Below are 24689 nucleotides of genomic sequence, written 5' to 3' on the forward strand. Positions count from 1 at the left end.
CCCAGAGGGTGGTTGGAGTCTGGAACTCACTGCCTGAGAGGGTTGTGGAGGCAGGAACCCTCAGAACATTCAAGAAGCATTTGGATGAGCACTTGAAATGCCATAGCATACAAGGCTACGGACCAAATGCTGGAATATGGGATTAGATTAGACTGGGCTTGATGGCCGGCGTGGACACGATGGGCCGAAGGGCCTCTATCTGTGCTGTATGACTCTATGACTCATCCTGTGGATGGTACACACTGCAGCCACAGTGCGCCGGTGGTGAAGGGAGTGAATGTTTAGGGTGGTGGATGGGGTGCCAATCAAGCGGGCTGCTTTATCTTGGATGGTGTCGAGCTTCTTGAGTGTTGTTGGAGCTGCACTCATCCAAGCAAGTGGAGAGTATTCCATCACACTCCTGACTTGTGCCTTGCAGATGGTGGAAAGGCTTTGGGGAGTCAGGAGGTGAGTCACTCGCCGCAGAATACCCAGCCTCTGACCTGCTCTCGTAGCCACAGTATTTATATGGCTGGTCCAGTTAAGTTTCTGGTCAATGGTGACCCCCAGAATGTTGATGGTTGGGGATTCGGCGATGGTAATGCCTTTGAATGTCAGGGGGAGGTGGTTAGACTCTCTCTTGTTGGAGATGGTCATTGCCTGGCACTTATCTGGCACGAATGTTACTTGCCATTTATGGTGAATTATGGCGTTTAAGTGCACTTGACAAGTGCAGACCTTTTCTAATCTCAATTATGACTCATTGGGTGTTGTAGAGCACTTTGCATGCCAGATGAGGATTTTATCATCGAAATTAAAATGTAGAACATTTTTTAAAATTTGAGAACATTACAAGGTAACAATTTCTGATTCCTTTAATGGGCTTTTAAAATTATTCTTTGTAGTTTGCATTTAGAAACCTCTTTTAATGAAAAAAAGTTCTATCCTGAGATGTTCCAGAATCCAAAAGTTAATATTTAGGAAAAAGAACTCCTGTTTTGCCCTGAGAATTATGCTTGGAGTACCTAAATGTATGGGAGAAATATTTTCTCAAGGGGGAGAAGGAACTGAACAAGACCTTGTTTGCATTGAAAAATATAAGAATAGTTTTATTGTGGCATCCTTCCCGAAGAATAATTTTGTCACCACAATAGGAAATACCTCCGTTCAAAACTTCCACGCCTATAATTGCATCCAACATGTGAAAATAAATATTGAGGGTCATACTGAGTTTTTTTTTGCTCCAGATTTTAAAGCCGATGCTTTTTGGAGGTGAGAGGCAGTCAGAGAGGGAAGAGGAAGAGAACCCCTTGGGTTTAAAAACACAGTGAACCCTGTTGCCTTGGTATGAGCCAAAGTATTCACACTACTGAAACTGAGGATTTTGAGCTGGCTAATAAGTGGAAGAGAGTTTCTGACAGATGTAAGCGGATTAAAAATGCCATGTGCACTCTGCAGAAGATCACTGAGGATTAGCAGCATCTTCAGGATTACAATAACAGAGTAACCTTCAAAGCAGCTTTTTCTCAGTTTTTGGGGAGGTGGATGTGGTGGTGGAGGAGGAGGTGGGATAAGAATGCTGCTTGTCGTTTTGTCTTTTAATCCTCAGCAACATGCTCCTTCCTTCACCTGGAGGAATGAGAATGTGGAGTTCTACTTTTCTGTTGTTAGTTCTGCTCTAATCAGAACAATGTGTAAACAGAATGAGCTAAGTTGGATAATATCTGTATTCTCCCGCCATCCCACTCCATCAAAACCCCACGTTTTCATATAGTAGTCCAGAAAAAAATGTGTGTATATTAACAACTTAATTACATAGTACTTTTCATGTCACACATGTCTGAAGGTGTTTAAAGGAGATCAGAGGACACTAAGTAACTTATGGAAGAGAAGTTAGAGCCAGAAGAACGGAGGGTGCGTGCTGGGAAATAGGGGTGGAGAAGATTGCAGAGGTAGAATGGAGTAAGGCTATGAAGGGATTTGAAAATGAGGATTTTAAGCTGATTCACTGGGGAAGCCAATGGAGATTGGTATGCTGGACCTGATGTGGAATAGAGTACAAGTGAGAGTTCTGCATATGTTGGAGTTTATGTAGGGTATTGCTCAGGAGGTTGGGGAGGAGTGCATTGGAGAAATGAAATTGGTGCTTCAATGTGGATTTATGGCAGAACTGGACAGAGTGCCTGCTGCCTTGCCAATGAGTTCCAGATCACAGTACTTATTGTCCAACAGGGAGTTAGTTCTTGTGGAAATGAAGATGGTGACAGGGAAGTGAAGTTGGCATCTGACACATGGAATTAGCCCCATGTTTACAATTTATGTCACCAAGGGGGCAGCATGTAGATGAGGAAAAGGAGTGGACCAACAATGGCGCCTTGAGGCGTGGTTGTGTGCATGTGGTCACAATAACCAGAACTGCAGCATTCTGACTTACTGAATACTGCATGCTTAGGCTTGGTCATATCTGTTAGAATTTTTTCCCTCCTTTCCTGAAGATGCTGAATATTGCTGAAGTGCAGTTCCGGTAACAAGGTATCAGTTTGTTCCCCTCCCTCTTCTGTGCATCAGCAATAGTGGAGGGATCCCTACAACCAAACCCAGGCTGTGAATTTTGAAGCTGTAAGGAAAAGATAAACCAAGTGGTGGCTTAAACAGTAGTTGGCACTAATAGAATTAATTCTGCCTGTGCTTACAGTGGAATTGAGGATAGCAGGCCAATGAAAGACTCAAGTCAGCATTCTTATGTTTCAGGTTGACTTGCCTACCCTCAGTTCCTTGGTACAATTCCTTTAATTAATTAAAATCCCTGTTTATGTATTACATAGTCAGAAACAATATTGCACATAGCATTACACCTTGAGAGTGCAGCTTGCTTCCAGCATCTCTACCAACAAATGGTGGAACTGCAACTAAGGCAAGACCTCAATGTACCATCAGTTCTTTGTAAGGTTTTCCTCTATTGTACATGTCAGGAGGATTGTTTTTTTTTTCATGGCTTTATCCTAATCATAGCTTATTGTGTTTATTTTAGATGTGAATTATTCTTGTAAATGAAACCTACAGGTGCAGAAAATCATCAATAAGGCTAATGGAATGCTGGCCTTTATATCTAGAGGACTAGAGTACAAGGGGGCAGAAGTTATGCTGCAGCTATACAAAACCCTGGTGAGACCACACCTGGAGTACTGTGAGCAGTTCTGGGCACCGCACCTTCGGAAGGACGTATTGGCCTTGGAGAGAGTGCAGCGTAGGTTTACTAGAATGATACCCGGACTTCAAGGGTTAAGTTACGAGGAGAGATTACACAAATTGGGGTTGTATTCTCTGGAGTTTAGAAGGTTAAGGGGTGATCTGATCGAAGTTTATAAGATACTAAGGGGAACAGAGGGTGGATAGAGAGAAACTATTTCCGCTGTTTGAGGATTCTAAGAGTAGGGGGCACAGTCTTAAAAATTAGAGCCAGACCTTTCAGGAGTGAGATTAGAAAACATTTCTACACACACAGGGTGGTAGAAGTTTGGAACTCTCTTCCGCAAACGGCAATTGATACTAGCTCAATTGCTAAATTTAAATCTGAGATAGATAGCTTTTTGGCAATCCAAGGTATTAAGGGATATGGGCTAAAGGCGGTTTTTGGAATTAGATCACAGATCAGCCATGATCTTATCAAATGGCAGAGCAGGCACAAGGGGCTGAATGTCCTACTCCTGTTCCTATGTTCCTATTGACTATCAGGATCATCACTGCAAGGAAGTAGTGTGATTTCTAGATGGTTGATTAAATTGTCAATCTTTGGCATGTTCATAGCTTGAGAAGACAGTAGCTTGTCTGATAAACACTAAATTAATGTCCCTCAGAAGGGGAAAGGGAGCTGACTCATCATCTGCAGGTCTGACGTCACGAAAGATCTGACACCCGAAGAACGTACAACGGAGGGAGGGACGGCACAGGCAGACACTGAGATGCTATTGTCGTGGTGGGGTAGAATGAGGCAGAAGTAGTCTCTGAATCCTTATCTTGTAGCAATATCCTGGTTAATCTGGGGGTATCTAAAAGGGGATGATGTGGGGAGTCGTTGATTCATGCAGGTGTAGTACTATAACATGTATTGAATTTCACTGCCATGAAGGATTATTCTTGTCTCAGGCCTTGTACTCTAATTGAAGAGAGGTCACCAAAGATGATGCAGCGATCCTGAAGACCATGATCAGTTTTTTTTTCTATCTGGAAGTTGTATACCTGTACCACAAATGCTCTGATTTGGCTGGAATCATGCGGGCTTTGTTGTTTAATTGTAGGAAAGATTTTAGGATGTTCTGGATGAAAAGGAATGGTTTGCTTTTTCAAACCCTTTCGGGTGGCCAAAATTTGAATGTTGTGACATTCGGAGTTATCATGTTTAATTGCCACTTTCTGATCACTGTCCAGGTAAGTTACTTGAATTCCTCTGCATTAAGTCGCTGTCCTCATCACCAGAGTAAACCTTCATTCATGTAGACGGCACTCTGTGCAGGAGTTTGTGGCAAAAAATTCCTGGATTTTGGCATGTATGTTTATGTTTGTTGGTTTATATTTCATGTAGACTCCTGATCTTGGCAAGCAGATTTGCGTAGGCAACTGGGCTTTGCTTACGTCCTAACTTGGAGCCTGTAGAGACTGTAAATGGGTGACTTCTGGGAAAAACTTCAGGTATTAGATATAGAGGCTTGGTGATTTTTTTTAATGCTGCCTGGATTTGTTTAACTTAAGCATTTAATCCACATTTGTTTTAATCTGGTTATTTTAGCCTTGACTTTTGGCTGATGAGAATCATCTGTTTACTTAACAATGTTAACCAATTAGCTTTTAGGGAAACAGAATTGACTCAATGTTAATCAACTTTCTTTGCCTCCCCAGAGAAAGGAATTGAATGTGAGCAAAATAAGAGATTTTTTTTTTCTTTACCCAACATTTAGCAGCAAATACAAGTTGTGGCTTACCCTTGAAAACCTTAAGGAAGACCCCGATGTATACATGTGGGACGTACCTGGTTATGCTTAGCGCACCACCAGGTGGATCTGGGAGTTCTGCAACACGCTCCCTGTTTGGTGGCACAAGTGGATTGTCCTCTTTAAAAGGTAAGTCAAATGCGATTTTAAAAATACCTGTTGTTTATTTTAGGGTGTGGGTGTTGAAGAAACTTTCATCTTGCTAGCAGTTTTAATTGTATGATGCAGTATTGCCCTGGTACCAATACTTTCTAAGACAAATGACACCAATATACTTCAATGTTGTGTCATTATGCTTGTGTGATACTTCAAATTCTTGCCACCATTACCACAACCATTCACAGACCTGTAACCATCAGTGCTTCAGCCCGGTATTATTCAGCTGAAAGTGCTCTTGTGATGCAGCCAAAGTTTAGAAGGACAGAATGTGCTGCTGGGTGTGATCAGTTCAAGTCAATGAATTTCACACACCCATCATTATGCTTCACTGCAGTGCTAGTGGCAGCATTTTCAGTGAGGCTCAGAGGACTTTAACTGCTTCAATACATTCCATTCCAGTTAACTGAATAACAGATTAGCAACTATTAAATTTTTAATAGTTTACATAGAGTATTTATATCAAGCAATAGAAATGAAAGCATTTCTGACATAATAGTGAATGAAACCAAAAGTTGTATGAAATAAAGGACTGATTTTGAGTATTTAGGATATTAACCCCTCTCAATATTTAATAAGTACAACATAAGTAAATAGTTTCCTCTTTATGTGTAGTGTATATAAGTATGATGAGAAACCTTTCTATATATTAGCATTGAAATATGTCTGGAGATTTACAGCATAAATCTTACACAGAACCAGGGTCCAGAAAGCAACCCGCAGGACACTGCTAAAGAATGGAATGGTGAAGGTTAGTGGCTGAGAGGTGGTTTGCAAATCTGAATCGGACCGTGCAAGAAAAAAGTGGTGAGCGGAGATAAGGCACTTTCCTACAGGAAGTAAAGGAAGGAAGGAAGGAACATTGAGTGATTCAATCTTGAGGTGCTCTCTTGAACTATCTTACAGCTGATCACAGTGTCTTAGGGCTGAGCTACGTGTTCTCCTCTATTGTCCAGAGAATAAAATGTGCTATGGGGAGAGACCGAATTTATCAACAAGAGGATAAACGCGTTAATTAAACTGAATTTAGAAGGATAAAGTTCTTTATAGCTTACATCAGGTGGGGTTTGTACTGTAGAGGTGAATGATAGCTCTTATGTCTTTCACTGTATTTTCAACAAAACTGTACAGCTTGAACTTTTACCAGTGGGAGACTAATGGTCCTTGCTCTTCTATTGAATTGTACTTTAAGGCTGAATGTGGAATGGCATTGTCTATTATCGTAGAGATTTTGATTGTCCTGAGTGGTGGAGGATCTGTGCTTAAATGTATCTGTTGCATTCTAGTCACTAGCATTTCAGTGAAGTGTAATGAGGATTTACAGTTGTATTGTAGAGATGTTTTTCATAGAATCGTAGAATGCTGCAGCACAGAAGGAGGTAATTCGGTCCATCGTGCCTATGTTGGGTCTGTGAAATAGCTATCCAATTATTCCCTTTTCCCATAGCCCTGCAAATTTTTCCCCTTCAAGTATTTATCCAGTTCCCTTTTGAAAGTTGTTATTGAACTGCTTCCACCACCCTTTCAGGCCGTGCATTCCAGATCATAACATCTCGCTGTATTTTTTTAAAAAAAGTTTCTCCTCACCTCACCTCCCCTCTGGTTCTTTTGCCAATTACCTTAAATCTGGTCACTGGCCCTTCTGGCACTGGAAATAGTTTCTCCTTATTTACTCTATCAAAACCCTTCGTGATTTTGAACACCTCTATTAAATTTCCCTTCTCTGCTCTAAGAAGAACACCAGCTTCTCCAACCTCTCCATGTAACTGAAGTCCCTCATCCCTTGTACCATTTTTGTAAATCTCCTCTGCACCCTCTCTAAGGCCTTGACATCCTTCCTGAAGTGTGGTGCCCAGAATTAGATACAATACTAGCTGAGACCTAACCAGTGATTTATAAAGGTTTAGCATAACTTCCTTGCTTTTGTACTCTATGCCTGTTTATAAACCCAAGGATCCTGCATGCTTTTTTAACAGCCTTTTTAACTTGCCCTGCCACCTTTAAAAATTTGTGTATGTACACCCCCAGGTCTCTGTTCCTGCACCCCCTTTAACCAAGATTTCAGTAGATTATCACAATGAATGTGGAATTTTTGCACTATGCCCAATTGAACTGTGGGAAACACAAATATAATTACAGATTTCATCCTTCCAAACTTGCCTTGTATCTGGATAGAACATTATGAGCTGTATGATAATGAGGTAAAGCACTGGTAGTTATTGGCCTAAATCTCATGTTGGTATAGGTTATAGCAATTTGAGATGCTGAATTAAGAGTATCACACAACTTCAGATTGTACCAATTTATGTTTCTTTTTTTTTCCTTTAGCAGATTACGATCAATTAGTACTTTAAAAATCTGGTAATAGCATTGTTTTTATTTAAAAATCCCAAGTTCACCGTGCTTTATTTTGGTGGACTATCAAAGCTCGGACAGCATGAGAAAAGGATGAGGGTGTACAATTTGATCTGTAATCAGTGGTGTTGGGGAGGGATCCAGAGGGCTGCAGGGGAGAGGGAGTGGTTAAGCAGATTCTAGTAACAGGGCTGCACTAAAACCAGTCATTTGAATCTAAAGAAGGCACTGAATGACCTGAAACAACGAGTAGTAAAATGTTGGTAATTTTGTGACCTTGCCATTATAACAAGTCGCTGTGTCTTTCTCTTCAGTTCTATCCTCTAGCCTGGTGTTTAACATCTCAGATGGCCAATTTAGCAGCCGGGCAGACCTGATCGATGCAGCTGGCAGTTCCCTTGGGCGGGGAGCTCTGGTTCCAGGGCTGGGTAAGGATAATATATTGCAAGTAAATTGATTCATCTAATATTGTAAATCTTTTATGTTAAAAGTTGGTAGATTGTAAACAATGAACTATTTTCCCTACATGACTGTAATCACTGTAAAGTAACTCATTGTATGTTAAGTGTTTTGAGACACGTCAGTGACATGAGGCACTTCATAAGTTGCTTTATATATTAACTCAGATTCTGGAAGCCCAGCATCTGTGAGTCAGTTCCCAGCATTTACCTGGTTGAGTCCGATATCTGTTGCCAGACTTATACATAGCTGATTTAACAGCTTAAAAGCCAGGAACTAGCTTGTGGCTATATTGTTCCCAAATTAAAAGAACAATATAAAAGCAGCTATAAATGCAAGTCTGTCTTTGTAATGAATAATAGGTGGTATCCTTGCTCACTGAGCAATGCCATTATGACTTTACTCCTACTATCCATTCTCTATAGCTGCAATAATGACTCCATTTGGGAGTAGTAATTCTTTTTTAAGTTCTATGTTAGGAAATTTGGGAGGTTTGATGGTTTACGTTCCAGCATAGGTTGACAGAGCTGACCACAAAGGTCCTATTTGAAATGCGTTTCAGATGTAGCAGCTCACTTGCCTGGGGAAAACAGACCTATCAGACGCTACAAATTGACCCTAAACTGGCAGTCACCATCAGACCTTGTTGAGCACAAAAATTCAACCAAAATGTTGCTTAATGTTTGAGTGAAACTTTTTTTAACTTGCCTAAATAAACTTTTCACTCGCCAAGAATTGTTATTTGAACTACAACCTGAAAAAAACATTTAACTCTCCACCTAACTGAAGACTCTCATCCCTGGTACCATTCTAGTAAATCACCTCTGCACCCTTTCCAAGGCCTTTACATCCTTCCAAAAGTGTGGTGCCCAGAATTGGACACAATACTCCAGCTGAGGCCAAACCAGTGATTTTATAGAAGAAAGCAGATCAGAGTTCAATATTTGCCAATTTTTGAAAAAAAAGCATTATCTCTCACCTTTTGGTTAGGTGCAAGGCCTGTGAAGGATTTACTTCCCTGATGGCACAACCAAAATTACAAACTTAGGGTGTGTTGGAATTTCTTGGAGCTCTGACTCTCAGTGCCACAGAGTGGAAGGATATTGGTTCAGATGCAATTCTCCTCCTTTGCACATCTGTTCATTGCAGGGAAGGAAGATGAAGGGAGATTTTGATGGGGATGTCACTGGCTCGCTGTTACGTGTGACCAGCAATTAGCCACAGGAGCATTGGTGGAGATCTGGAACCTGACCTCCTGCTCACTTTCTTGGCAATAGAGGTGCGGGCCATGTAAAAGAATAACTGGGAGAAAATATGCTGTGTGCCTTTCATTGGAGGGTAACTTTCCTCCACAGAAAATACTGGTTACAGAGATAGACTTGAATGTTATTTCTCCAGAGCACAGTGCCATCCCTTTGCTGTTGCTTTATATTTTACCAGTAGTAGTGTACCTTTTTTTAAAAAAAAATCACAATGTAAACTTTTTTTTCACTTTGATCGCTTGCACCTTCATAATTATTTAATTTCTGCACCAGGGGCCTGCTATGATGCTATGAACAATATGATCTGGACGTGTTCTAGTGACTACATGGATCAGTGGTGTAATCCTGGTAACCAGGCCTTCCATCATGTTTGTCAAAGATTGGGTGTTAGCCACATCATCCCTGAGCCAAAAGGTTAGTTAGGTGCTTATAGGACATCAGAGATGACTGCACGTTCTTTAGTTTGTGTATTAATGTGCACTGTTGGTTTAATTTTTGTTTAATGCCAGGGTGATCCTTTTTCTTTTGTGCTATTCCCTCCCCCTTCGAATTTTTTTCCTTTTTCTGAAAGGTGCTAACTCATAGTGCAAATGGAACCACAACGCACCGGCAGAATTGTAGGTCCTCACTCACATGACCATTCTTCATTTGCTAGTCTAAATAGTGAGTGTCAACAGGCTTTTTGAATTTAGAGGACAACATTCAGATGCACTTTCCAGCAAGGGCCACCGAACAGTGATCAGAAGTGGAAACTCCCACCTTATTTTTCCATTTCCCCCAACCAGCCCATGAATACTTAAACCAATGCAGCCTTCGACCTAAGCTCTTGCTGAAATCAGTTAACTCAGCATAAAGTGGAGAGTGAAGTGCCATAGATATTTGGAAACAGAAAACCAGTTCAATAACAACTTAGGTGAAGTTGCTCTCCTCTTCCTTCTGAGAGCTAAAGGTAGTTTGAACTCATCAGGTAAGCAGTTATTCCCAGCCATGGCTCTGCATTCTCATACAAAAGAAAGAAACTGGGCATCTTTAGGATTTGTCTGTTCTTTGTGTTATGCTCTCTGATTTACACATTGTATAATGCGGGTGCTGTGAATGGCCAATGAACAAAGCGACCAATGGGATGTATGGACATTGCAGTCATTAGCACTGAAACCTTCAGAAGCATTCAGTTAGCAACTACTGGAAATGAGATTTTTACAGCTTTTATTTGGTATATAATTTGTGGTGTAGGGGAACAGTGTTATGGTGTACAATTTCAGAATTTTTACCAATACTGTAATGAATATCATTTGATAAACTTGGAATTGATTGTTACAACAGTTGAGTGCAGAAGTTATCATATCTCAAAGACACCGAACATACTCATTTGGCATCTACTATGAGAGTTACCTAGTGCCAAAATTAATTGCCTGAAACTGAATAAAATAACTTGCACTGTTTGCGTGTATCTATATAATAGCACCTTGAAATATACTTCGTTTTGTAGTAATGTGTACTGTGTGATAGTACATATCTCATCTCTTACATCAAAATCTAGCCATTCCAGTTTTTTAATTCTGAAGTAATTTCAAAGCTGCAATTTCATCTTATATGACTCCTATAATTCACCTGATCTTTGCTCTTTCCTTCAGGTAATCTGAATATCTCTAACACTTCTTTGCAATAGATACACGCGCATACGTACACAAGCACGCACACGTTGGGACTTCAGAACCTCTTCACTGTGAAGGCAGCTTCTGAATTGCAGAATCTTGTTTTGTTCAATCCAATGTTTTCTCCTCCCATGTCTTTTCCCAACATTGCAACATCTTCCCTAGCTCAAAGTATAGCTGAACGTCTGTTTCGGAAAAGCCATTATATAAGTATGATCCCATTTTCCACATCTGATCCCAGAAAACTGATAGCGTTAAACTTGGCTTCCTCCTGCACTTCCTTGTGAACTCCAGTCTCTTGTCTCTCTGCATGCCACTGATTGGCTGCCAGAAGCCCCATTTTGGACACACAAAATCGGAGTGCCTTTTTCAATATCTGGTAAAGCGGCTTTCTAATAACGTGGATGCGGTCATTGTCCAACAGTTGATTTATAACGGCTCAGAATATTTGTTGATGTGCAGTGGCGTCTGTTGTGTGCTGGTCCTGATCAATAACTACTCTCTAATCTTAAGTACAGCCTCTCTTACTTCACAATTCAACACACTGGAATTAGTGAGCTGTACCACCTTGCTTTTCTACAACTCATGCTTAAGAGTAGTTTCATTGTGTTGAGTTTAGAGCACAATTACGTGATTGAAGCTGGACTGCATAATTAAATATCCTAAATCTTGAGAGTGCTGTGGTCTTAAGCTTTTGGACTAGCAAAACTCCTGTCTCTATCTTGATTTTTCCAATCTCTGAGCTCCTTCCCCACCCATTTGAAGAACATACTCCCAGAGCTGCCGCTCCCATCACTGACTTCTGTCCACACATTCATATGTCATGTGGAGCATTTCCAATACTGCCTGAATAAGGAACAATTTTTGTTTTTTTTTAGCAGAAGCGCATTTAGTACCATGGTCAACTTAAGTCGGGGCAAAAGTAGTCTGGTTTGGTATGCGGAACAACTATTGGGCATTTAATAAGTCTGGAATTATTGGTGACATCTGATAGGACAGCTAAACACCAAAAAGCCTTTTATGTTGGATTTTTAGTGTTGACCACTCTTAACACTGTTGGTAGTGCACCGCCAGCAATATTTGAAGGAAGCTGACACCCAAATTTTAATCAGATCTAGGACTGATAATGTACAGCAAATGTAATTTTGTATTTGTATGTTGTGTATGATCAGTGTTGGGAGTGGAGGTCATTGCTTTTTCATTCTTATTGTCCATGTTCTCTGTTGTAGATGAATCTGTGTCAACCAGTGACGTTATTAACCAGCTCCTGCATCACGTGGGAGCAATGTGCATTCATCAGCTCAATTTGTTGACTGCCAGTGCTAATTTACCAATCTCGAACTTCCTGGGAAAACAGCATCCAATTGAAGCACAACACCTCAGCAGCATCTGTGATATCATGGAGAAGGCCATGGCAAACAGGGACACTTGCATCATCCGCTGTATTCTTGTTGTTTTTCAGGTGCAGTGATCCAGTGCATTTACACTTTGATCTTATATCTATAAGCTCCTTTGTTTCAAAGCAAAAAGTTGGTTTTGGAGATGGTGCAGCATTAATTAAAAGATTTACCTTTCAGCTGTAGAAAGTGGAATGTTTATCTGTACAAGGCTACATATAGAAGTGATGAAACATCACGCGCTGTTTTCCTCTGGCTGCAGAAATATCACTGTGTGCAGCATTTTAAAAGTAGGCTTAAGTTACTTATTGAATCAATGTTGCTGAAGTATGTTTTAAATAGGGAGATCTGTTGCTGATTAACTCAGTTAAATTTCTTTTGGTGTTCACAGGAACTATAAGGCTAAACTTCATGAGATAGATGTCCATATTTTATCTGTCCCTAGCTGCTCCCTGTTATATATCAGCTAATATATGAAAATAAGTTTGTACAATCTCAATTCAGTACTCGCTGCATGAATCCGCAATACAAAAGTGCAGAAAAAATTTAATTGAAAGAATTCAATATTTTTTGGAATAAAATGTCATCAGTGTGACTATATGACTATAGGAAGTAAGGTTTTGAAGAATGGAAGTGCACGCAGGCACATTTAAAAAATATATTACTATTCAGTCTCCTGTGGCGTTGCACATGGGAGTCAAGAGTAAGTGTAGTTTAGGATGAAGTGGTTAATTAAACCAGGACGTGCAGATATAATTCACTCTCCATTTTTAAAGTCTTAAATTCTGTCCTCATTTTCATATTTCAATTACAAGTCCAAATTTATAATGAAAACTACCTATGTAAAGGTGTTGTGCTGTAATTATCTCTCTCCTGTCAATGGTAGCAATGCAGTGCCTCCATTGGCTGAAGAACATAATTACAACATGACCTGTTTATGGAGGTAGTTTCCATTGAAGATGTGAACATAGGAATTTATAGTGGGAAAAGTTGATAGGGAAGTATGTGCAGACAGATATAGCTATAGTTTTTTTTTAAGCACGACAGTGTTTTACATAGGGAGAGCACACTGAAGGAAGTGCTGCAATATAACATTATCTTTTGTTTAAAATTAAAATAGGGCTGTTAATGATGTGGTATGAAAAATGAGGCAACAAATGGGCTAATCTGATTTATAATGGTACTCCAATTTTTTTGTTTGTAGGTAATATTCAAATTTTTCTTCAACCCGCAAACAGAGCGAAACCGCGAGATTGTACGTCGGTCTGAGCTACTGCTCTGGCAGCTTTTAAAGACTCCTGTTGATGAAATTGGTAAAGAGATTCAGAGGGAGGTGTGTCTGGCTATTAGGTAAATGAATACTTAAAGATATCCGCTGATACTGTTTTAAAATTAGTTGTTATAATGTTAAAATATGATTCAGTGGCAGGTATAGATAGATGTTCTTAGAGCCATTCTGCTGGTTGCTTTAATATAATGCTGAAACCTGAGAAAATCTAAAGGGGCGGGAGATAATACCTTGAGCCGAGTGTTGTGCAGTTGTCGATCGTAAATGGGATTTATGCTTATGTGGCCCTAGAAAGCTTATTTATGTGGGTGGGAAGGTGGTCGATTGGGGGTGGTCCTCTTGCTGTCTGTCAGGTCAGCCAAGGAACAACATCCATTCTTAATTGTGAATTATTTTGGTAGATAGGGGCTCTTGCGGGGTGGGGGGTAACTGGGAAAGTGAGTCTCAAAAAATTAAATGAATTCAAAGGGGTGTTCGGTTGGTGCTATTTTCAGGTCGGGTGGTGGTAGGAATACAAAAATTGACATCAGCACCTCTGGGTTAAGGAGGGAAAACTAGTGTTTCTATTCCCAACTGCTGTTCAGTAGCTAGAAAATACATGCGTATACATCAGGGAGAAAATTGCACTCAGCTGTGCTGTACAACCTGTCAACACTCACTAAGCTCACATGAAAGATGGTCCCTTGGATGAGGCACTGAAGAGGTGTGGGGACTCATCACAATACCCCACTCAAAGGTCTCTTGGGTATGAGGCACTGAAGGACTGCTGGTGCTTATGGCGCAATACTCATCATGAAATATTGTCCCTTAGGTGAGACACTGGAGGGCTGTTGGTACACAGCACAATACCGAATACGTGAGTCTGCGTCTTCAGAATAGGAGGCGGAACAAAAAAACAAATGAGATGTGCAGTTTGGGAGAAACTGACATTTAAATAGGCAGTTCAGACCTATAAATAAATGCCCTAATTCTTCACCATAAACCAAGAAATAGATTTTCTTGTATAATTGCATGACTGAACGTTGTTTCTGTTGTTTTGTTGCTGACCCAGGGAAAGAGAATCTAATTCAAACAAACTGGTGTCATTTCCTTGTGTGCGCTCAGTGCTGGTCTGCTTGATCTGACCACTCCCCAAAATATTTTGAGCACTAATTTATTTATTAGGGAAGTTTTATTCTACCTTTGTGACATTTGTCTCTGAGTCATTGTACCCCAGACATTATTAATTTACTCAGCAGGAATCCATAAATTACTGTTGCTAGTGGATGTCTAAGAAGACTTGCAGCAGCAATTTTTTTTGCACTAGGCTATAGTTGACTTTTTTGAGAGCCTTAATCTGCAAAATAGTGTTAGCTGTGAATTGAGATTTGTTTCCGTATTAAAAATTTGATTGGCTATGAGAGGTATTGTGTAGAGGTTCCTACAATAGTCAGATAGACTTTTTCAGTCCTTCAAATCCCTGTGTTCCAAGTTCTTATTACCATTGGAGATTGGTAGTCATTTTAATTATAATTTGTAATGGACTTCTGTTGAATCGATTATTGCAGGCTAGGCAGGCTCATCCGAAGGACAAAACAGCAGATTTAATAAATAAAACCACATCAAGATATTGAAGCCAGTGTTTATTTTAATAACATCACAGCTGAGTCTAATTCTGGCCCTACTCGATATCCATGTGTGCGCTTCCCAGCAAGGTCACTGGACAGCTGTCAGGAGCGGGAACCCTAGCCAGTTTTTCTCCTCCCCATCCCAAGGGCGCTATAGTTAATTGTAGTGCTCCAATTTCTGCCTCATCTGCACAGCTGGAGATCAAACTTGGGACTGAACTCAACTGTGTAGCTTTACATGTGTCTTGACCAGTTGAGCAATTGGGAGTGAATTAAGATTTTCAGCATGCAGAATTTGTTTCGATTGTCTTACAATCATTGCATAATTTGAGACAAACCTATGGCAAATACAGCTTTTACATATTTTGTTTCCTATGATAATAGTATATCATTAATTTGCTTAACGTAGCTGCACACCTCAACGAGTGATAGGCAAATATTTGCCTGAAATGAACCTGTGTAGAATTAGAGAGAATTTTATATTTATGTATCGAGGACAACAAAAGCCTTCAGACCTGTATGTGTTCGCATCCACCTTTTTGGCTGATTTAATTCCTGTGCAGCAACCATTCCATCCACCCGCTTCTGGGAGAAGCAAGAAAACTGAGAGCCACGGCCAAGTCAAGAGTTCTCTGGCTCGGTTTCCTCTCCGACCCATCATTTGGGGTCAGGCAACAACCAAGGAGATCCCAGACCCACGAGTTATTATCCAGAAATTATTCGCATTACTTTCCATATGTCATCACCTAATTTTCCAGGAATCCATTTAATACCTTCTGGAAGGACTGTAAGTCTCCATGACCTCCTCTAGAATCACAGGTCAATCAACCTCTGGGATAAGTGAAAACTTCCAGGCAATCAACCTCACCCCTGCTTCCTTAGTTTGTATGGGGACTCCTTGTTCTAACTGACACCATCATCTCAGACATACAGGATTTCGATCCCCTCTAAATCTGTCTCTCCAGCAAGTACAAACCCAAGTTATTAAATCTGTCCTTATAGCCCAATAGTCTTCAGGCAATTGATTATCTTTGCTGCCTTTCTGCATCTTCAGAGTCACAATATTCTTCCTGAGCTGGGAAGGCCAAAACTGAACCAGGTGCTCCAAATGAGGTTGTACCAAAGCCTTATATAACTATTATTGTTGTGGTCCTAGTTTTTTAATGAATTGTCTGGGCATTAAAGCCCAGGAACTCCTTTGCTTTAGCCATGGCCTTTCATACTGATCCTTGTAAGGAAAAAATAATGCACATGGCTGTGTTGCTTTCAACATAATTGCCTCTTCAGAACCAAACTGATATAAATACTTCAAAGTACCTGCTTTTTAAAGTTGATTTTATAAACACTTTTTCTCTCTTTTTTTCATGGGTGTATTTTCTGCATTTTTTTTTTATGTTCCTTCATGGTTTCTCCTCATTTGCTTGGCTGGGTACCTTGCAACCACAGGGGTAAGCCTGGTCCCAAGCTTCTGGACTGCCCATTATCACTGCCTGTTAGATGTCAACAGCTGCCTAGTGTGACTCCAATTTCTCTTTTCCTCCCACCCCCCTCCCTTTGCTGGGAAAGATGATATTCTCCACTCAGTGCCTCTCCACTCACCATGGCAAAAACCTATGTCCATTCGTGCCCTGTGGCACTGATCATTAGCCATGGCAGCACCCCTTATATGAAGAATTTTAAGTTATCCGTCTAGTCACTCATGGGAAAAATATGGGGGTTGGGATAGATAGATGCAATGATGTTTATTAAAATTGACTTTAACCGTAAGACATTTATCAACAAAAAAAATCATTGCACCGTAGTCCTGAAAAGAAAAAGAAAGACTTGCATTTATATAGCGCCTTTCACAACCTCAGGACGTCTGAAAGTGCTTTATAGCCATTAAGTATTTTTGAAGTGTAGTCACTGTTCTAATGTGGGAAACATGGCAGCCAATTTGTGCACAGCCATGTCCCACAAATAACAATGTATAATGACCAGGTAATCTGCCAATGATGTTGATTGAGGGATAAATATTGGCTAGGACATCAGGGAGAACCATGGGATTTCTTTTTTTTTTAAGTCCACCTGAAAGGGCAGATGAGGCCTTGGTTTAACATCTCACCCGAAAGATGGCACCTCTGATAGTGCAGCATTCCCTTGGTACTGCACTGGAGTGTTGTCTTAGATTTTGTGCTCAAGTCTCTGGAGTGAGATTTGAACCCCCAACCTTCTGACTCGTAGGCGAGTGTGCTACCAACTGAGCCATAGCTAACACCTAATATACACTTTGCTTACCTGCAGCTCTGGACTTCACACGCTGTATCTTGGAGAGCTAGAACTGAACAATCTACTGAAACTGGTATTAACTGAGGGTGAGTGACTTACTGAATCTTTTTGTGCAGTACTTAACTGGTACATATTTGTATTCTGTAGGATAAGATACATGTAACATTTTTTCCCCCCAATATTAACTGGAATTGTGACCTTGGCATTTGTTCAAGGATTTTTTTCAGATCTTGCATGTTTTCTGTTTCTCACTTTTCCATCTTCCTATGGTATCCACCATACTCCTGCTGAGTGGACCAACAACAAACCAGTTCCCAGGCCTTTCCCAGTAGCTTGCCTCAACTAGCTGCTGGAACAGCTCAGGATAACAGACGTATTCTCTTCACCACTACCACTGTGGAAGTAGTGTTTGTCTTCCATATGGTGGCTTTCTTTTTTGAAAGGTGTATTGATATTGGGAGCTCACTCTATGTGAAATGATAGCAATCCCATGCGCTGCTTTCCTTTTTTGTTACGGCATGTTTTGAAAAGCCTCAAGCCTCTGAAAGGCACCTTGAGGTGTTTTTATACATTAAAGGTGCATATAAATGCAAGTCGTTGGGAGTACTGGTAAACTGGCAATTGGAGCAATGAGCATCAGTTGATTGCATAAAGGTTGTTGCATAGTTGAAATACTCACTCACTCTGTGGATTTATAAGTGCACTTATTAGGTGGCAGTGTGGCTCAGTGAGTCAGACATTGACTTTTCACTTCTGGAATTTGGGTTCCAATTTAGCCCAGACTGAGATGAAAAACTCTGAAGTGAGATTGGGTAGTCTCTTTCTAATTTCTAATGCGTATAGACACAGCACAAAACTGCCCTTAATTTGGTACTAGTTGGCAATTTCTCCCTTTTAGCTTAAGAATTCACGTGGCGATCATAAAACACACCGGTCATTAGCACGGTCTAAACCTTGTCTGCAGTTATTGACTATTGACCAAAGAGGTGCAGAAGTGATCAAGAGTTGGTAGTAATTGTTGGTGCTCAGGACGTTGTAGCAAACTCTGTCACTTCAATAATCTGGGAACAAGGAGATTGGTGGAGAGGGGAATTAGAAAAATATTTACTCTTATAATTAATGCCTGTGCATCATGGAAAAGAACTAGGTAGAAGAATAGACACTAATTTTAAGTATATCTGACTGTTGTTGCCCTGGTTACATCTTGGAAGCTTTCAGAGAGCCTGGTTATAAACTCTGACCAGAACTGGTGGCAACCCAAAATATATACAGAGTCTAAGTCCCAGGATATGATGGTAACAACACTCGTAAGTAGCAATTAATGTTTTTTTTTGTTTGAAGTGGTTGGTTTCAGGCAGTCCTTTGTTGTTGCAGGAGAGAGAAACAGCGGCCTTTGTCAGTTACGAGATATTATCTTGATTAATCTGGCTGAACAGCTACAGAACAATCGATTTGGGAGTGAGGATGACGATCACTACAGGTATGCTGGTTCAGTTATACTTATGCAGCAGCATTCTTTCCGCTAGAGAAAAAACAGTGTCTGTTGACACCACTGTTGGAGGCAGGATGGGACTTACGGCAGGACACAGCAAACAAAGTCTATTTACTCAGCTAACAGAGTCTGTTTAAACAGCGCACTACAGCAAACTGTCTACAGAGTCTATTTAAAAAGCATCTCTACAAACTACATGACTGAAACTGCAGCAACATCTCCCGTTAAAGTAGGGTGATTTCTCCAGCAAAATGCATTGCGTGGAGGATAGTTACATGTAAATTATGTGCGTAAAATCAATCCTAGTCGCTTACAGCTGTATTGTCTGCAAGCTTGATTGATGGGGAAATTACCCAATCATCTCCATTCTGGCAGGGAATAGTGGTGTTACTATATGCAGCCGAGAAAAAATGTGGATGAACTGACCAAGTGACTAATAAATGCTAGGGATGCATAATGTAATTATGTAGTCAGTGCTGTAGTTCAGATTCAAGAGGTTATACTGTCCCTGTGTTGACTGCCTGTTTGCCCATAGAGCAGCATTGGTGGAAACTGCAGAGATGCTCCTGTGCGCTCTCAACCAGATTTCAGGGTGTACAGCCTGAAAAGTTACAAAGGAGATGAGTAGTTGTTAAACTGTCCCACAAGTTTCCCTTGCTCATTCCTGCACATCCTCCAGAAGTTGGAGCTGGAAAGTAGGTGCCCTATGTGCCATGTAACTCGGTAGAAAATTGATACTTAACCAGCTCAAAGGACGCACATCCTTATCTACTGAGAATTGCACCGACGACATTACCAGAGAGATCCATGCTCCCAATTTTTCCGCTGCCCTGGCTGTAAAGGGCTGCACAATCGAGGGTGGTAATTGCTGGGAATTAGAAGGGGAAAGTAATAAAAATGCAAATTAAGTTTTTTAAAAAAATACTGAATTAAGCCAAGCATTCAAAACTTTTTCTTTATATGTACTTGATGTACTAACATTGCCAAAGTGCTAGGAAGCAGGGATATCCAATTGTTCAGAGCTGAGGGCCCAACACGTGTCAAAACCAGTGAGTGGGCTGCATATTTTTGTGCAATGATGGGAGACCACAGTACACAAGAAAACTGAGATACCATATGCAAACGAGGTCCCCATGTGTACACGCCAAAAGAGTGCAAGTCTCCCACCCTTCCCCCTACCCAGGCCTGAAAACGTGGAAGCTTTAACTCTTTTTAAATTCATGACCATGGAGAATTGGTAAAGGTTGCTCTGTACTTGGTAAATAATCCACCCACCAGGTGACCTTCTTGTGACTTCTTTGAAAAGTTGTGAGAATAGCTTGCCTTTCTAGCAAAATAGCTACCTTGTCCAAACATGGTGGCATGTTTTTCGCACATGCTCAGGTCAAAATAATGCTTACAGGTAGCATCAACTGAAGTTATCCAGTCCTGGAGACTTTAAAGAGCCAAAGCCCGAAGCTGCTGCAGTCAGTTTTGTGCGTGGAACTGGTAGGAGTTTTACAGGTTTGATCAAAGGAACTTGTAGGTCACATCTTTGACACCCACCACGCTGCCTTGGACTAAGCCCCTGCCCCTGCTTTGGACATGCTGCCTTAGAGCAATGCCCAATCCAAGTAGTCCATTTATTCTGAATTGCATGATCAGTACATTTGTATTGTATTCTCTCTCATTTCTTCTTTCCTGGTTCTTGCTTTTCCCAGGCTGAATGATGACCTCCTGCACTATATCCTCAAGATCGTGGTGCAAGAATCCTGCATTCTCATCACAAAGTGCCAAACAGTTTCTAAAGAAGAGTTTCTCAGGCTTCTTGCTACAGTACCAGTGAGTAAATAAACCTGAACAGTTAGTAGTGTCCCCACTAGCAGGTGTTTTTATTAATTGTGTCAGTACAGTTTATATAAAGTAAGACTGTATCAGTTATATTCAGACAAGTGTCCTCTGCTAAACTGATCAGCTCAATGTGCTGTGTTAAAGACTCTTGCCTCACTGGTAGATGACCTGATGTGTGGGATAGGTCATCTCTCTGGTGCAACAGTACCATTGCCTAAAGCAGAGGACTGATTGGTAATGTAACAGTTTTGAGACATTCGGTGGCTTGCTTGTGCTGTCCTCTTTGCCCGATGGAGACAAAAGCTCAGCATGAAGAAAAATGTGGCAGTGGAAAGAAAATGTAATGTAAAAAGAGGTTCAGAATTCTCCTAGCTCAGGTGGTCATATTAATACTGTTGGGGGAGTGATGTTCGTGTTACTGGGCTGGTGTAACGGTGTTACACAACTGCAATGGTTGATTACACCCTCATGTCTGGCTTCATGGTTGTCACGACCTCAGACCACGATGATGGGAGTAAACCATGCACGATTAGAATCTGCAATTCAAGCACTAGGATGTAGAAGAAAAAGCTGAACACGAGCTGTTAATCTTTTTGTACAGGGTAAAATGTAAAACAGGAACGACAACAAGTAAAGCCATTCTGTGGTTAATTTTAGTTATGGGGATCAGGGTTAGGGTAGTATGTGAATTGCCGGATTTTTGTCTCCCAACTCTACCTGGAAGTCTATCCCACAAGTTGGTCATTTTACAGGTACATTCCTTAGTGTTGCCCTAGTGTTGAACAAATTTTGTATTTGGGGTGCTTAACAAAATTATTAACATACTGGTGCTCACATCAGTGTTACTAACTCCCAGCTACACTAGCTGCATCTATAATTGTCGTGCAGAGTCACATCAGTGCATAATATCTCATACAGATTGTGTGAAATATCTCCACTTTTTAAGCAATAACCCAGCAACAAAATACATTTTAAGCTTTTGGGGAAAGAGCATAGCGACCTCTGATTAAAATCACATGACTCTCGTATCTAGAATATGGTTTTTATATCTATATCCTGATACTTATTTTTGCACAGTTGCAGTATTTTACATGTATATAACTAAAGCAAATGCATAATGTTTGTATGTGCTCTCTCTGCTCTCTTCTATCTCTCTCTCCCTGCTCCTTTCCTTCTGACAGGTTGCATCACCCTGCCTGCGTTATTTGATGGCAGTGCAGAATCACCTCCTGAGTAACACGATCCTGATCAAACCTGATGATCACGATGATAGTGACAGCTCCCTGCAGGGGGAGACATTGAAGGTACAGGTAAACAACAGGTTTCTATTCCAATAGCACTCCTCATGCAGTGTGCTGGTGGCAGTACTTGACAGCCAGGGGTGGAGAAGAAGGGGGCAAGGATTGCTTTCTGCCAGGCTTAAGCTTCTTGTACATGTCTGAAAATTTTTGCATCATGCTCATTGCCATACAGACAGTGTGGAGAGCAGAGAAGGAGGGAATCCTCAGTAACTTTGGCCTTGGAGTAATTGAGCAAGGTCATTTGGTTTTTCATCTCTTTGTAGACAAAGCAGATGAAAAGAATTCTGTAATAATATACAGATTTAGCAAAAACAAAATTCCCTTTAATCCTTTTACCTACATCCACTTATCCAATCTAATCTAGTCTCAAGTGGCTGTAAATACTAGATCATAAACCAAGAGATTGAAATTCCAACTGCAAGTATGGACTCATTCATAGAGACGTTAAATCACTCCACAGCATGAAACTTTGTGTTAAGTAATCATAATTTAGCCTTGACTGGACAGTAACACCTTGACAGTTCATAATGTTGGGAAATTAGAAATGTCAAACAGATGCAGTTAGGTCTGTTCCTCGGCCTATTAGGATCTTATATAGGCTTATGGCCTCTTGGCTTTTATATGTACACTACATCTACTGCACTTCCTCCATCTACCATGTCTGCTACCTCCACATTGAATTCTGAGATTTGTCCAGCACGATTGTTCCGTTTGAAATGCATGCTGGCCACTTCTAAGTATTTTCTCTTTATCTGGATATGTGGCTATTTCATCCTTTAATTAAAAGATTTCAGAATTTTCCCTACCGCAGATGCTAAGTCTTGAAATGTAACTATTTTCTCTCCAGATACTAACTGATCTGCACCTACTGTTTTTATTTGATTTCCAGCATTTGTAGTTTTTCTTTTTATCTACAGTATATACTGAGATTGACAGTGACATTTAAAAAGTTTCCAATAATGATTGGTTCTTTACCTCCTACCAGGCAAGCCCCATATCATAAACTTTAAAAAAAAAACTGCATTGCATCTTGTAGGAAATGTTTCCATATGTCTCAGCCAGCTGACCTTGTTGCAATAACTTCAAAAAGTGATGTAAGTAGCATCTTGTGTCTTGTTCTGAGCAAGAGAGGAAGGTCAAAGAGAGGAAGTTCAAGGGCAAGTCTGGTCCATCATAATATATTTGTAGTGCGATTTTAAATGGGGAAGGTGGTTGCTTTGGATAGTTGCTCTCTCTCTTTGCCTCCCGTTGATCAGTTTTGTGAGGATGGTGTATAAGTACTCAAAACCTTGGAGTTGGACATATTTATTTTAATTTAGAGCAGATACTATCTTTCAGTTCCATTCTGTGCATATCCCAGTGTTCTGTACAGTGGTTGTGGTGCTGCTTTGTTTTGTGTTTTATTGTGTGCTGTGACTTATTCTAAATATTTTATGCACATGTAATAAGGCTCCTACTTTTCAATTAGAATGTTCTGACACACCAACAATTAAAATTGATTTTTAATTTGCACTCCAAAATTTGAATGTTTGGATTTTAAAGTCTGCGTTTCACTTTGGATGGCATGGAGTAGTGGGATTTGGTTCATGTCTGCACTCTACATTGTTCGACAGAAACAAAATTTCAGATTTAATGTGCAGATTTGTAACTGCCTTTCATTGTGTTACAGAATTCATATTTAGTAGGAAAATAGTCAAGTCTACCCTTTTGAAGGGAAAGCTTTTAATTTAAGCTCTTGAAAATGCATTATGCTCCAGTAATGCTTTTCAGTTTTTGGTTCACTTCTGTTGAATATTAAGTACTGCTCTTTAACTACAGTGGAAGTTGCATTCTAATTGGCATGCAGTGGAACCGCTGAACTGTCAAAATCTTGAACTCTCAGCTGGACACTGTCTAATCTACTATGTTTCACAGTTTGGTGATTTATACCTGTAAGAGCAGACCTACATGTGTATACTGGTTAATTGAGATCATTTTACTTGGATTGACATCTTCTATTGATAATGCAATGCGTCACTATAATAAAAACCTACTATGTCAGACTTCAGTCATACCCAAGTTTGCAGTCAACATTACCCACATCGTGTGTTCCTGAACTTTGCCATGCTGTCCATGTGAGGCTGCTTGTGGGGCTTAACTGTAGCCCCAACAAGGAAGGTTGGATCAAATGCTTTTTACTTTTTTCCCTTGCAGCCAGAGCATGTTAGTAGATACCTGGGAGCAGGCTGTATGGGTAGAGGGGAGAAAAGTAAGTAAAAGAGAGGGTGAGAGAAGAAACAGACATCTGAATTTTTTGGCTTTATTTTACTGCGTTTTTGTCCTTTTGGAAACTGTCAGGGCTCAAAACACAATTTATTTTGTGGTAGCAGGATGTTCAACCAAAAAGGAACCAAACAACCTAACCCAATCCTTTCCTAACCAAGATATTCATATTCCCGGGATCACTGGTAGCAATTGGGAACAGGAACCTGCCTAATATTTCATATTCCTAGTGCGGAGGCCAGTTATAGTGCTGCCTGCCACCTCCGCTGAGATCTGCTAATTTAGCATAGACTGAGGATTGAACCTGGTCCTGTTTTGGCTTGAATGGCTCAGAGCCACAGCAGGCAGTGCATTTAGCAACTCAGCCAATTGAGGAGCTTGCAAGATTTA

At 40.5% G+C, this 24689-nt stretch overlaps 1 protein-coding gene across 3 annotated transcripts in view; it reads left to right on the forward strand.

The window, feature by feature from the left end:
• Positions 1-24689, forward strand: part of LOC137342201 (probable E3 ubiquitin-protein ligase HECTD4) — a 212408-nt gene that overhangs the window by 82373 nt on the left and 105346 nt on the right. For 2 of the 3 annotated variants that reach the window (XM_068005963.1, XM_068005965.1), the window contains exons 9-17: positions 4935-5096; positions 7793-7906; positions 9473-9613; positions 12084-12316; positions 13456-13601; positions 17430-17500; positions 18789-18894; positions 20607-20727; positions 21918-22046. In XM_068005963.1, coding sequence (XP_067862064.1) covers positions 4935-5096; positions 7793-7906; positions 9473-9613; positions 12084-12316; positions 13456-13601; positions 17430-17500; positions 18789-18894; positions 20607-20727; positions 21918-22046 — 1223 coding nt within the window. The remainder of the gene's footprint in view (positions 1-4934; positions 5097-7792; positions 7907-9472; positions 9614-12083; positions 12317-13455; positions 13602-17429; positions 17501-18788; positions 18895-20606; positions 20728-21917; positions 22047-24689) is intronic. The other variant, XM_068005964.1, reaches the window with a different exon arrangement.

This window comes from Heptranchias perlo, chromosome 25 (genome assembly GCF_035084215.1).
Source record: "Heptranchias perlo isolate sHepPer1 chromosome 25, sHepPer1.hap1, whole genome shotgun sequence".
Lineage (NCBI taxonomy): Eukaryota > Metazoa > Chordata > Chondrichthyes > Hexanchiformes > Hexanchidae > Heptranchias > Heptranchias perlo.